Source organism: Solanum dulcamara, chromosome 1 (genome assembly GCF_947179165.1).
Source record: "Solanum dulcamara chromosome 1, daSolDulc1.2, whole genome shotgun sequence".
NCBI classification, from domain to species: domain Eukaryota; kingdom Viridiplantae; phylum Streptophyta; class Magnoliopsida; order Solanales; family Solanaceae; genus Solanum; species Solanum dulcamara.
This window is the reverse complement of record NC_077237.1, coordinates 86,433,946-86,448,785: the sequence shown is the minus strand read 5'-3', so window position 1 is coordinate 86,448,785 and position 14,840 is coordinate 86,433,946. Positions and strand designations below refer to the sequence as shown.

Below are 14,840 nucleotides of genomic sequence, written 5' to 3'. Positions count from 1 at the left end.
TTGTTTTGTGTCATTAGAAATGCCTAATTAAGATTTATAGTCATCTAAAAAGACTTATATTTAATGAAGTTTCTCCATTAGCCTTCATTATCTAAGTCACCATAGGTCTGTGGCCAAACCGGTTTCTAAAGTTGACACTAACTTTCACTTATATATTTCAATTAGGTTTTGTTTATTTTAGTCACCTCATATCATATCTCGCTGTGCCATTTTAACACTTTTTTACAATCAACAAAAATATATGATGTGTGTTACACTCGCAAATGACGTGTAAAGTGACGAATTAAACGATGACATTTGTCATTTGTATAAAAATAATTCTTAAATAATAAATTTTGAGAAAAATAAAAAATGACCAATGAATCAATGACACATGGTATTTTTGCAAAAAAAAAAACGATTTTAAATCATTAAAAAGTTGCACAACCCCCACCCCTTTTATTGTCTTCTCCAAATACCCCTACCCCTAGGTGCACCCCACCCCTTGCCCTTTTGATTTTCTTCTCCAAATACCTCTATTCCTTTTTGCAGAAACATCTGCACACATATATCGTTTTCTTTTGATTAATGTCTTCTCCAAATATCTTGTTTTGCGGAAATAATCCATACCTTTTGTCTTCTCCATTAAATACCAAGTTCTTACTAGCTCTAGAATTTACTAAAAAATTTCATTCTCCTGTAAATAATTCTCTTAAGAAAGAATTTCATTAATATTTAATATTTAAATCTTGAAATGGGTCTATTCTTAAATTTAAAAAATATTTTCATTAATTTTTATCATTTTGCTGTAACTATCTTCATTCATCATTGATAGAATTTAAGTTAGTAAAAATGGTGAATGAAAATGGGGAAGAAGAAGGAAAAAAACAATTAAAAATGGATTAAATCGGGTCTTTCACGGGCGATTAACGAGTGTATCACACTCACTATGCCATAAGAAAAAAACGTCAAAAATGATACAGCGGGATCCGACATGAGGTGTCTAGAATGAACAGAACCTAGTTGAGATATTTAAGTGAAAGTTGATGCCAACTTTAAAAGGCTATTGATTGGTTTGACCTAGTTTTCTCTCACTCTTGCTTAGGGGTGGACATGGTATGATGTAGTACGGTATTAAAAAACTTTAGTTTGATTTCAAATTTTATAAATATTATGCTATTATCAATTTATCATAACAAATTAATTTGATATAGTTCAATATTTTAAAGTTTGATTTTGGTATATTGTGGTACCATAGTTTGTTTAACATTGACTTACATATACTCTTTTAGTAGAGAAACATGACTTCAACCATTCAGAAAATGTCTCAATTATATCATACTCGCTAATACCTTACACATTTAAAAATATTCAAAATAAAATATAAGATATTCTCTTCATGAGTCAATTATACAAAAGACATTTCAATCAAGATAGATTGATAGAGTAGTCAAAGATTCAATATCTTAATAATGAGTTTTATACTAATACTAATTATTTAATTAGGATTATAATAACATATATGAAAGTATATGTAACTATATATTTCGATATAATATTTTGTATTTTGATATTCTTTTTATAAATATCGAATATCGTATCAAATTTAAAAATAAAATAAAAATACATATTAAATATCATAATATCAAAATTTTTGATTTTTTTTTAATGTTAATTCGATATTTATTATACCATATTGAATAAATAAAAGAAAACGGAAGAGTACAATAACTTTTTATGCGACAATAATATTTTTTGCAGGCCTCGAAATAGATTCATGTTTGATACTATTAAGCTAATTATTAAATTAACTACATTAAAGTTTTGTATCTTACATATGATCTTTGTCGGACCAAATATTATATTATCATTCTGTCCAAATTAACTTTTATATATGTAATATAATACTTAATCAATAAACATGTTTTCTAGAGACAATGCTAGGAATAGAGAGCTTTATACTGGATTAAAAAAATAAATAAATAAAGATTTTAATAAAAAAAACTTAATATACCTATATAACAAACTACACGGACTCCTAAGGGTGTGCTCGATATACCTAAAGGAACCATTTTTCGTTTTTCAATTTTCTCGTGTTCGATTGGTCAATTTTATTTTTAAAAAACAAGCTCCACTAATAATATTCTACATTGATTATATCGTCTCTATTTTCCAACATAGTGCAACTTTATCCCATCCCCATAGCCCTTATTTTCCACCACCCTATATAGTATTTAATTTTTCTAAATTATACACAAATACTTTTAGAGTAATATTTTTTATGTCGATAAAAAAAATGAATGTAAAAAGTCCTTTTATCTTTTGTAATTTTTTTTTTTCATGAAAAATGATTTCCTTCGTACCGAACACACCCCAAAATTTAACTTATTTTAGGTGAATCTACCAGGAAAATATAAAAATGTTATTATAGACAGAAAGGTAGGGGACATAGAAAAACATTTTCCAGTAATTAAAGGCAAAAACATGGCAAAACAAATCAGAGACTAAAAAAAAGAAAAGAGACAAAAAAATATTTGGAAAAATGATGAGTGAGAAATTGCAAATAAAACTTGAAGAGGAAGAATTCATCATTTTGAAAAGAGTTGTTTGTTTCAATGGCAGACATATATGGGTCCCATAGGCCATAATCATTATTAGTTTTTAAAAGATAAAATTATTTTTTGATATTAAAAACATAAATTAATTTACTTATTTTTAATTAATTATCATTTAAGCAATACACTCCATTATTTTTGCTCAAGGTGAGAAGGAAAATTATTTGTGTGAAAAACTTATTTACACATACTTATTTTAAATTATATAACATATATATAAAGGACTTAAAATCTTACTTTATGGAAAAATAAAAAAACATTTTTGAAAAAATATTTCCCCCATACCAAACACACCTATATATATGAAAAATATCAAACTAAAATATCTAAAATGCCTATGAAACTGACTGACAAGCACCCTAATCTGACCTATACATGCCTTGAAAAAAATAAAGAATTCAAGAATGAACCATAAAAGAAAAGGCATTATAGTCTGGTTAAATTCTGCTTCACAAACCAAAATGGATTAAAATAATAATACATCATCTTATTAATTAAAAACAATAATAATTTCTCTTTGCAAATAATGTGTTATCCTTCATTTTCCTTTCCCTTCTTACAATTGGGCCTTGAAATCTCCTTTTGGGCTTGGGCTTTTCACACCCACGACCTGCTTCCAACTGATGGGCTTTGAAACTTTGGGTTCATACTTTTCCTTTTGGGCTTTCCACAAATACATTGACATTCATAACCATAAAAGTTACCAAAGCAAGAAAAAAGCCCACTCCCACCATCAGTGTGCCTTCTCGTATGCCGGCCCGTCGAATGGTAGCTACTCGACGCCATTCCCCGGTCGTACAATGGTGGTAGCTCGGTTCTCCACCTCTCGAGCTTCGATCGGAGGCCTTCGACGCTTTCATCTAAACTCCAACCATCCAAAACTGAGCTTTTTTCCTCTTCTAAAGGGTACTTCTTTTCAGCAATAGCAGCAGCCACTTCAGAGGGTGAAGGCCCAACTTCTGAATCAGACCATATTGAATGGGCCTTTAATGGGCCTCCAAATACAAACTTCCCATTATGCCCTTTTGGGCCTCCATAATCAAATCCACCATTATTATTTCTTGGCATGGGCTTTCCAATTAATGTTGTCTGTCTCTCTTTTGGGCTTACATCCAGGCCCAAACCTTTGGGCTTTATTGTAATGGACTTTTCATCAACTACCTTATTTGTCGGTGAGTCGGTTCCAGCCTTCTTTTCATTAATGGGCTTTTCTTTATCCCCAAATTCTAACTCTATAAGTTTGAGTTTGGGCTTTTCATCTTTGGTCTTGGGCCTATCATCATTGGGCTTGGTCCTGTTAACAAGACAAGATGACTCTTTACTAACAATTGAATCACTTAATACTGACCCAGACTTACCTTTTTTATTATTTGTTTTGGGCTTTTCCCTTAATTCTGCCCCACTTATAACAGAACTTGCTTTCCCTTTTTTCTTCATCATATGTTTTGGTGGCTCAAATGAAATACTAAGTATTGAACTTTCTTTTTCAACAGGCACAACATTTTTTTTGTGAGGAACTGCTGCAACTAATGAACTATTTGCCATCGAGGCACTATCGAACGTGACACGTTCGCTACGTTCACTCCTTGTACGACGTAGTATAGGTTTTAACGAGGTGGCATTGTTGTTGTTATCGTCTTTCTGAGCATCTGTGTTTTTTTGGTCGTAGTTGGGAAGATGTGCATCTTCGTCCATTAAATCGCGATATCCAACTGCTGACATACTCAATTGTCTGTATAATTGCATGCTTCTCATAGTCCCACCAAGTAATGTCACACCAATGTTCAATATTCCCTGAGGACGACCTGAAGGACGACGTATCTATATCCGAAAGAAAAAAAAATTAACTTTTAAATGTTAATTTCACACATATTTATTCGCTGAAATTGTGAATCATTGGTAACTAGGATCACCAGATATCTAAACATTACAATGCAACATACTTCCTTCGTTTCAATTTGTTTGTCTGATTTTTCACTTAACACGAAGCTATTTAAACACACATTAAAGCATATGACAAAAACTAATGAAATCTCTTTTTACAAAAAAAAAAATATGAAATTTCAAAAAGGGTATATTGAAACAAAAAAGAATGAACATCAAATAATGGAGATGGAAGAACATAGGACATATTACATTCCTTAATTTCACCTACAAAAATTACATTCTGAAATATATAACGGTGAAAAAAATAAAGGGATAATTTCATAGGCGAAGATTGAAAAGTTGCATGCATGCAAAGTTCCGATTTCACGTAAACAAATATTCACAAAAAGATTAAAATACAAAATAGAAAGAAACAAACCTGAAGTGCAACAAAACGCATACCAATGTGGTGTTGTTGATGTTGCAGCCTTGTAGGAGGAGGAATGAGATTTCCGACGAGGACACGAACGGACCCTACCAGCGAATCGCGGAACCAATGTACCGAAAAAATGTCAATTTGTACAGCAGAAGTATCCTGATGTAAAAATTCATCATCTACCCGAAAAACAAACTTGTCATTCCACGTGGGGTTGTTACCACCTTCGGCATCAATCCCCGTGGTGAGTTTTCGGGTAGGGTGGACCCACGCGGACGCGTAGGTTTTCATTTTCTTAGATATAGGTTCCAAATCTTGTGCGGAGATGATGTTTACCTCCAATAATTGGAAAGGTTTCAATACTCCCATTTTGGGAGGCATTTTGAAACGCTGTTGGTGATAGCTGATGATAATGGTGGAATGAAAAATTATATTTCCGCTCGCCGCCCGTCGTTTGATGGGACGACGAGGGGAAAATTTGGCATTAACGTGGAAGAAGACCCCTAGGGAAATTGGGGAAGGAGATGAAGGTGATTTTTTGAGAGGACATTAAAGAAAAATAAAAGATAGTACAAAGGGAAATAGTAATTGAATTCAACTTCTTTTTTTAACCATTAAGGTTATTAACACATTTGGATGATTTGTAATCTTTTAATTTAATTTTTTTCTAGTTAATAATCGTGGACCTTTAGTTTTTAGAGGAAAATCTTGTCATTATATAATATATAAAAAATTCAGAAATAAACTTATGTTTGGGCATTGGGTGCATGTGTATTTTAGGAATTTTGTTTTTTTTATGAACCAAGTTTGATGTCTGAATTTTTTTCCGAATAGTTAATGATTAAAAACACATTTAAATTATCATTTCTTTTGTGAATTTTATATTTTAATTATCCATTGTTTTATTTACTTACATAAACTACCACTCGTCTTGTTTTCTAACACACCTCGACGTTGAGTTATACCAAATATTAGTTCCCAAGCACGTATAGGCCAACTCAATATCGAGGGGTGTTTTAAAATAAATTGAATGATAATTGAGGTACGAACTCGCAAAAAGGTGAGAAATTTAGATAAGTAAATAAAGTAACGAATAATTAAAATATGAAACTTCCAAATAATAATAATAATTTAAATATGTTTTTTACGATTAACTCTTCATCAAAATTATAACATTGTACTCTATCATATTATCTGCTTGTGATCAAAATGTTAATGAGTTTTTCCAACGACTTCACAACATTTAAGAAAATATTGCGATACTTTGTAATCTTATACTTTCTCTTGTGTTTCAATTTAGTGAAGATGTTTGAGTTGAATACAAAGTTCTAAAAAATGAAGAAAGCCATAAAAATTTCAGTGGTTAGATACTATTTTATTAAAGGTAAAATAAAAATTTGAAGTTAAAGTGTTACTAAATATATAAAAAAATATAATTCTTTTTAAATGAATTAAAAAAAAAAGTCACACAAATTAATACTAAAGACTATATTTGTCGATGACTATATATGCTTTTGAAATTCAATGATGTGAACATTGGAAACATCATTGGAAATATTTTTTGGTAGTGGTCAATTCAAAAAGGAACAAAAAAGAGTAATTGACATGGACTATTCATCATTTTGTAATTGCTTTTGCCAAAATAGTAGTTAATATAACAACTCCTTTTGGACCCAAAGGAATTTGAAATATCTGAAAATCAACTAATTAAATTATATTTCCTTGGATTCTGTATTGATGTGATATCCTTTGACTTATACATAAAAACTTAATATTCCATTTTTCAAAAGTTGTATCGTTAAACTCTGTGACTATCGTTTTTACTTAAATATTTAAGTTATTAGAATATATATATATATTTATTTATTTAATTGTATCATTAATATGCCCTTCTCATGTTGTGCGAGTCTTTTTTTTTATAATATGTGATGGTGAAATTTCAATTTTTTTGTTTGTTTTAAAATCATATTAAAATATTTGATCATCTCATAAAAATGTTAAAGTTGTTAGAGAAAAGAGTACAACAATTTATCCGCAAGGGATATCTCAAGAAAAGAAACTTTAATTTAATTAATTATGAGTTCAACAACACAACACAACACACATTACTCAACTTCAAAGCCAAAATGTCAAAAATAAACCGTTAATTAAGCATAAGCAAAAGGGTTAGCAAGGAGATATGCTTCAACAAGTTTGAAAAGTTCAATAGCTTTATCTCTATCTTCTTTGATTTCTTCTTCTTTCACTATAAAATCACCATTTGTATGGTATTCACTAATTGTCTTGCAAATGCACCCTCCATTTTCACATCCTTCAAATCTAACATCATAAGAAATATGTTCCAAATTTTCTCCAAGAACTTCTCCTTCAATTAATGAATATTTTATTACCATGTTCTTGTTGTCAATGACATGGATCTTGTGTTTTAAGTACTTTATTGGATATCCTGCCATCATAATCGGTAAGTCAGAAACTAAGTAATAATAACTTATTTCATGTTCTTTAAACACGACAACTAAAAATGAATATGTACGCATTTATTTTCAGTATAGCGAACAGTGGAAGGAATTAAAGAAAAAATTGAATTAGTAACCTTCAACAAAGTTCATCTTCTTGATGCATCCATCATGACCTTCAATAGTCTCAATGTTTTTAACAGCTTGTGACATCAATTTTGGTACAAGGTTGTCTGCATCAAGAACCAAAGCCTTAAAAACCCTAGTTGCATCAACTTGTCCAACAATATCTTGGGTATATGTAGTAACACCCATGATTAATTTAATTTTGCTTAAATATAATTTTTTATTTATTTAAAAGATTATAAATTTTGAAAGGAAGGTATATATTGAGAAGGTATATATAGGAAAATTTTGGAGTGAGACTTTAGAAGTTGGGGTTAATTAGTCAACAAGTCAACTTTCTAAATTTCAACATTCAAAGCACTCCATTATAGACTTTGATATATAAAAATGCATTTTCTAGATGTGCTATCCACACTCTTGGAATAGATTTATGGAGAAGTCACCTATCAATAAAAAAGAATTGTGTCTCTTAGGGAACCTATATATTATATACTTACTACTTAGTAAAATATAATTTTATATATTAATAGGATAAAGAATATTTTTCATATCATTAGTGAATCTTAACATATGATGTATATAAAGCCACTTACCATTTTACCATGCGCCCGAATTCAATTTTTTTTTTAAAAAAAATATCTCATCACAATTTATTATTGACAATATGATCGTTTATGTCAGTGTTGATTTGTAATTTTGTGTAATAAATATAATAAATTGTACAATAATTGTTTTTTTTCTTTTTTTTCGAAGAAAATTTCAAACAAATCATGACCGCCGCTTAACCAAATTTTCAATATATGAGTCAAAATCAGAATATAGATTTCTAAATTGGGCTCCCTTTTTCCATATTTCCTTTGACATTATATTTTTTTATTTTTTTTTAAAGATAATTTGTCTTCCTTTTCTTCATTCTTAACTAAAAATATTGAGTCAAATTTTTAATATAAAAAAAGATTATTTAGAAAGCACTTTCCCCTTAAATAGACCTTGTGAGTCAATAATTTGAATTAATCGAACTACAATATAAATATCAGACATCAAACACGAAATATAAATTTTCTTTTCGTAATATATGATTCAGAATCAAAACATAATTTTTTAAATTGGGCTCTCTTTTTTCGTAGACGTTATGATTTTATTTTTACTGTTACAATAATCTATCTTCCCTATTCTCCACTTAATTAAAATTTTTGAATTAAGCCTTTAATATGATAAAAAGATTATGTTAGAAAACGCTTTCTCCCTAAATAAGCCTTATCCCACGCAAAACCCAATTAGGCGATTCTCAATACAGATATGAGATACCAAATAGGAAACAAAAAGAAAAAAAAAAACAAATTTTCGTCAAAATCAGAATATAGTTTTCTAAATTTAGATTATTTTGTTTACATTCTGTATCTTTCTCTTCTTTATTCTTTCACCAAAAGTTGTTCCTTTTCCTGTCAGCAAAAACAGCAAAATTCATACAAAAGAACCCTTTTTCCCTTCACTTTCCCTCTTTCAACACGTTTTCCTATCTGGGTTTTGAAAATCAACCCATTTTTGTTCAGAAATTCAAAGATTCTGAATTGGGTAAGAGCTAAAAACAAGAAAAAAGAATATGAATTCCATAAAGGATACAGTTTCTGAGAAGCTTTCGCGTCTTTTTTCTGATTCTCCTTCTAAATCTTCAGATCAACAACATCAGGTTCTTTTTCTATTTCTCTTATTTAAATTATAAAAAAAACCCTTGAATTTTGTAATGTTATATATATATATATGTTGTTATGAAAGATTGAGATCTTTGCTTTTGATCTGTTTTTGAGGTAGATATTTTAGTTAATTAAGCAATGTGATTGTATTTTGATGATTAAAGTTTGAATTTTTATGAGCACGCATGAGTTATCATGTTTAAATGTTACCAGACGCAAAAATACTAGGTGATTGAACGATAGAGTTAGTGGGGTAGTACAGCGGCGGACCCAGAATTTTTAATAAGGGGATTCAAAATCTAAAAAAAAGTAGACACACGAATTAGTTGAAGGGGTTCGACATCTGCTATTTATAAATAAAAAAATATTTTAACCATGTATAAATAATATAATTTTTCGCCGAGGGGTTCAGATGAACCCCCTCATTACATGCTGGGTCCGCCCCTGGGTAGTACAATATACGTTTGTTGTTTGAGCCTTCCCCTAACTCTTTCTAATGAGATGAGTAATCTGAAAAAACATTAAATTGGAAGCGGCATTATCTTTGTTTTCATTATTAGAAGGATTGATTGGTTGTTCATAATTGTTTACTTTTTTTTTTTAATAATTGCAAATATGAATAATTTCTTATTTTCTGAGAAGAAAAGACGAGATGGGATGAGCACTAGTCGTATTGGTGTACATAAACTAGGTGTTTGTGAGCTCTCCTTGAAGTCCGTTTAGAGATTTGTATGTCAGTAGAAAATGTACAGAACTTCGAATGTCAAAGGACCTCGAGATTATTGAGTATTGGAATGAAACATGATCAAGTTGAAAAGTTGTAAAACCAACACTAACAAGTTGTATTTTTTTTGTTTTGTTCTGAGAATAAAAAATTAATAATTAACAAAGAACACTGAATATTTGAAATGAAATCCTCGGTAGCAGTTTTTCGCTAATTCCACCAACACATTATTTGTGACACTGTAGTTCTCTGTGTTTAGGCCAGGCCATACACCAAAGAGGGAAGATCTTTATCATCTGTACTTTCTATCTTTCTACCGTCGACTAGTTTTAGTAAGTTCAGAGATCAAAATGATGTCAAGCCGCTTCAATCACATTCTTTTACATGGAGAAAAAAAAGTTTCTCATGGCGTGATAGACCCTTGGAGAGATACGCAGAATGTGATGATCATAATGATTACAAAGAGATGCCAAATGATCACACTGAAGAAGGTGAAAATGGTGTCATCAGGAGTTCAATTGGTGTGGTGAACGAATCATTCTATACGCCTAGGTGTAATGGAGAATCTAATTCTGCAAGGAGCGTTGCCAGTGGTTTTGAACCTTTCGAAGATGCATCTGATGGAGACAGTTTAGAGCAATCCATGCCTAATCTTGTTGATGATTCTGTTTTCATTTCTCCGGACTTGTATGATTTCTTCCAGTCTTCCCTCCCTAATATAGTGAAAGGCTGTCAATGGTCCTTGTTGTATAGGTAACTTCGACTTAGAACTAGTCTCCATTGAAGATCTATTGCAACTTTTGTGGTTGAATATTCATATTTACTCTGTTTATTTGAATGAAGGGCAGCACTGCGAAACATGGTATATCACTTCGTACACTAATTCGCAGGAGTGCTTATTCTTCTGGTCCTTGCTTGCTGGTATTTTCGCCTTTACATTACTGCAAAAACTTAATGTGCATGCATTACCAATATGTTGCTCCCTTTGTCCCAACTTATGTGGCACCGTTTGACTATACACAAGTTTAAGAAGTAAAGGAAGACTTGAAATCTGTGGTCTAAAACAAACCTTCGATATTTGTGTGGCTATGATTTTTTTTTAATTAAGGTGTAAAGTGGAATTTTAAAGTTAAGTTGTTTCTAATTATAGAAAGGTGATATTTTTTTTGGGACAGACTAAAAAGGAAAGTGTGCCGCATTAATTGGGACGGAGGGAGTATCATTTTTCATTCTTTTTTCCTGATGTGAATTTTTATTAATCATACTTGTTCCAGATTACCGGCGACAAGCAAGGCGCTGTATTTGGTGGGTTGCTTGAGGCACCACTCAGGCCTACCACGAAGCGAAAGTACCAAGTAAGTAAAATTCTTTTCTCCTTTTACATGAGACAAGTAACAATAGCCTGTATTCACTTTCTTTTAACCAATTTGAACTAATGGTAAATTAATGTCCCAAGAACAAACCACCAGCTTTTGTTGTCTAGTGTTACCCTAGGTAATTTCGCGAAGTCAAACACCCTTCCTATGAAGAGTTATTGAATACTTACGTACATAAGACTTAATGTGGTTTGTACAAATACCCTTCTCCAAGAAGAAATATCGTATATCCTTGTATAGAAGACTAGGTATCTTGTATTACTGGAGTACTTCCTGAGTATTCCTTTGTTCATAATACAAGTTACCTTTCTCAAAAAAAATAAATACTAGGTATCTTGTAGAGAATTGTATAATGTTTTAGATTATCTACTTTTTGGTATACTGCTTGTATACGGGGGATTTTTCCATTGTTAATAAAAATGTTTGAAAAACGGTAGATGATTTTTGTTTTTTCATCGTCACTGGTATTGTTTTTATTTCCATTGCTAAGATGCTTTCATTCTATTATCCCGACAGGGAACAATTCAATCATTTGTATTCACAACTGTATATGGTGAACCAAGGCTATTCAGACCTACGGGTAAGCATATCAAGTCGATAAACCCTTACTTCGTATATCTCTTGGACAGAAATTCTCCATGTTACATACGAGACCAAACTACTTAATGTGTTACTTTATGAGATTCTATCTGATCCATCAGTATTACTCCCTCCGTTTCAATTTTTTTGTCTTACTTTTCTTTTTAGTCTTTTTAAAAAAGAATGTCACATTCCTTTTTAGACAACTTTCTAATTTTAACTTTTCACATGACATGTTTGAGACCACAAGATTAAATGACCTTTTGATACATTCCACCTATCTTTATTTTAACCCCACAAGATTTAAAACTCTGTGCCAAGTCAAAAAAATTGAAACAGAGGGAATATGTTTTTTCTTTTCTCCCCTATTTTCATACGAAGAGTAGTTGTAAGACGTCAAAATTCCCCCCCCCCCCCCTCCCCCCCTTTTTTTTTATTGATGCCCCTTATCTAGTGAGTTAGTACACCACACAGCTTGGCTTCTCTTTCTTAGTTAGTTGAAGATTCCTACTAGTATTTTTTTTTGCTGGGGCATATACTGATCGTACACCTGTAGGCTTTTGTATGATACTACTCGCTTGAGCTTGCTATGTAACTTTCTGTATGGTTCCTAATATATAAGGTTAACATTACATACCTATTTGATACATGTAATGCACAGTACAGAAAAATTCCTGGAGCAAATTACCTAATCTTATTTTTTTTGGGGGGAGTAGGTGCCAACAGATATTTTTACTTATGCATGAATGAATTCCTGGCACTTGGAGGAGGTGGACATTTCGCGTTATGTTTGGATGGAGATCTGTAAGTTTCTCTGCCTAGCATTCGACATTGTAGCGTACAGTTTTCTTCATTACTAATTTATGAAGTTCAATAATTGTGATAAAATAATTTTCAATGAAGGTTATCTGGCAATAGTGGACCTTGTGATACGTTCGGGAACTTATGCTTGGCACATGATGAAGAGTTTGAGTTGAAGAATGTTGAGGTAATGTTTTCTTTAAATAACTTTAAATCCTGGATCCGCCCTTTGGTCTCAAACTCGCTAAGACGGTGACACTTTATATTAGCAGACTTCAGGAAAATTTTACTTGGATAATTTCCTCAAACATTGTATTACTAATCTTGTCCAGAAAACTATACTGTTTTGGACAATTTGCTGAACATTCTATGACCGATATTTTGACAATTTCGTTTTCTTGATGCAGCTGTGGGGTTTTACACATGCATCTCGATACCTTGCCTCGTAGCAAGCTGGAATGTTATTTTTTCGATTTATCCGATAAAATTAGAAATATGATTATTTATTCTTTGATATCCAAGGAGCAATTTGTCTCCATTTTAATCTTGGAGAGTTCCTGGTGTACATGGACAAGTTGTATCAAGAAATGAGTTTTTTAGTTAGTGTAGATTTAAGTCAGCTGATCATTATGCTTGTAGGTACTCGTTCTTCTTGTTTATGACATAAACATGTCAAGTCTTGGCACTCCATAAGTATTATTATATAAATTATTTATGAAAAATAAATTATAGTGTTTTATTTTATACACCACAACAGTTAAAAGTTTATGCACATCATTTATAGTTAAGGTTTTTTATTTTTATTTTTAAAAAGAATATTTTATATAATACTTGGTCTGCAAAAGGGGAAGGATATCTCCTCCCATAATAGTGTCGCTATTACAAACATGGCCTAAAACATGGCCATCAGAAATATTGTCTTTCAAACAAGTTTTCCTACTGAAACAAGTTCTTACTATGTCTGCCCATACATGTTTCTTTGCAAACATTGGTGGAACTAATAATACTTCTTCATCCAACTCGCTAGACCTTGCTCCTTCCTTACTTAGACTGTCCGCCGTTCCCTGAATATGTGGATCACTAGTGCACTCCCCAGCTTCTGAATCAATGACCTGCACTCAAAACTAATGTTAGTATACAGGGGGTTACCAGGCCTTTGTGGAGGGCTTGCAGTTCTGCTAGTGTAGGATTGCTGTGAGTAACCATCTTCATGAATCCAATGTTCCGGTCGCCTCTATGATTCCTAATCACACCACCTAGACCACCCATGTTGGTGGAGTTATTGGTGGCCCCATCAGTGTTAAACATGAAGTGACCTGGGGCAGGCGGGTTCTATTTGACTTGAATAGAGGTGGTTTCAGGTGTTCGGGGTTCATTATGTCTAATGATAAGATGATATTCAATGGCTTGGTTAAGAACATTGGGGAAGGAGATGCCATTCTTTCTCTGATTAAAGACATTCTCATTCCTCTGAATCCAAATATTCCAGAAGCGGAAAGGGATAAGGATTTCCTAGGTTATGACTTTGTTATAATGTCTGCCTTTGCTTTCCTTTCAAATGGATTCCCAGTAATCATAAGAATTGTCAAAGATGATAATGGTCCAAGGGTAGGTTGTATTTGAGTTCACCTCTTTCCATAGCTTGAAAGCATTTGGGCAAGTGAAGAAGATGTAGTTAATGTCTTCAGGCATGAGGTTGCAGAAGGTGAAAATGGGGTCTAAGGGAATCCCAAATTTGTGGAGGTAGCTATTGGTGGGAAGCCTGCCATGATGAAGCAACCAAAGGAAGGTTTTTATTTTGTTGGGTCCAATGGTTTTCCAAATCCAATTGAAGTTTCTATGGGATAGGGCAGGACTAAGGGAGGAATTATGGATAAGCACATAGACTGTTTTGGTGGTGAGGTTCCAGCCTAGTTTGTCTCTGGAAATCCACTTAGGATGCAGCTGATCTAAATGTCAGGGAGTTGGAAGGAGAGGCTGGAAAAATCTCACTTCCTATTTTTCCACACATTACAGACTTTTAGGTTCTCCTCTCCATCATTCAGGGGACCATAGAGGGTATTCCTAATGAAATCATGATTTGGAACCCATTTATCATGAATTATGTTGACATTCTTGCCATTTAGAGCGACCACCTATGCCCTCCCAAACTATCCTTCCAACCATTCAGCACATAGCTCCAAATTCT

The 14,840-nt window shown here is 32.2% G+C and overlaps 3 protein-coding genes across 3 annotated transcripts; 1 reads left to right on the top strand and 2 right to left on the bottom strand.

Annotated features, from left to right (window-relative positions):
- Positions 1-3,191: 3,191 nt before the first annotated feature.
- LOC129890535 (uncharacterized) lies at positions 3,192-5,277 on the bottom strand. The gene is made up of 2 exons (XM_055966074.1): positions 4,900-5,277; positions 3,192-4,415 (listed from the first exon to the last, which is right to left on the bottom strand). Exons 1-2 carry the CDS (start codon positions 5,275-5,277, stop codon positions 3,192-3,194), a joined length of 1,602 nt encoding a protein of 533 aa, XP_055822049.1.
- Positions 5,278-6,940: 1,663 nt separating this feature from the next.
- On the bottom strand, positions 6,941-7,689 carry LOC129890526 (pathogenesis-related protein STH-2-like). The gene is made up of 2 exons (XM_055966067.1): positions 7,490-7,689; positions 6,941-7,342 (listed from the first exon to the last, which is right to left on the bottom strand). The coding sequence occupies exons 1-2, from the start codon at positions 7,665-7,667 to the stop codon at positions 7,044-7,046; spliced, it is 477 nt and encodes a 158-aa protein (XP_055822042.1). The 5' UTR covers positions 7,668-7,689; the 3' UTR covers positions 6,941-7,043.
- Positions 7,690-8,887: 1,198 nt separating this feature from the next.
- On the top strand, positions 8,888-13,378 carry LOC129882801 (uncharacterized). Its single transcript, XM_055957257.1, has 8 exons — positions 8,888-9,168; positions 10,156-10,649; positions 10,745-10,817; positions 11,171-11,251; positions 11,789-11,852; positions 12,568-12,655; positions 12,755-12,839; positions 13,060-13,378. Exons 1-8 carry the CDS (start codon positions 9,082-9,084, stop codon positions 13,099-13,101), a joined length of 1,014 nt encoding a protein of 337 aa, XP_055813232.1. The 5' UTR covers positions 8,888-9,081; the 3' UTR covers positions 13,102-13,378.
- The last annotated feature ends 1,462 nt before the right edge of the window (positions 13,379-14,840 follow it).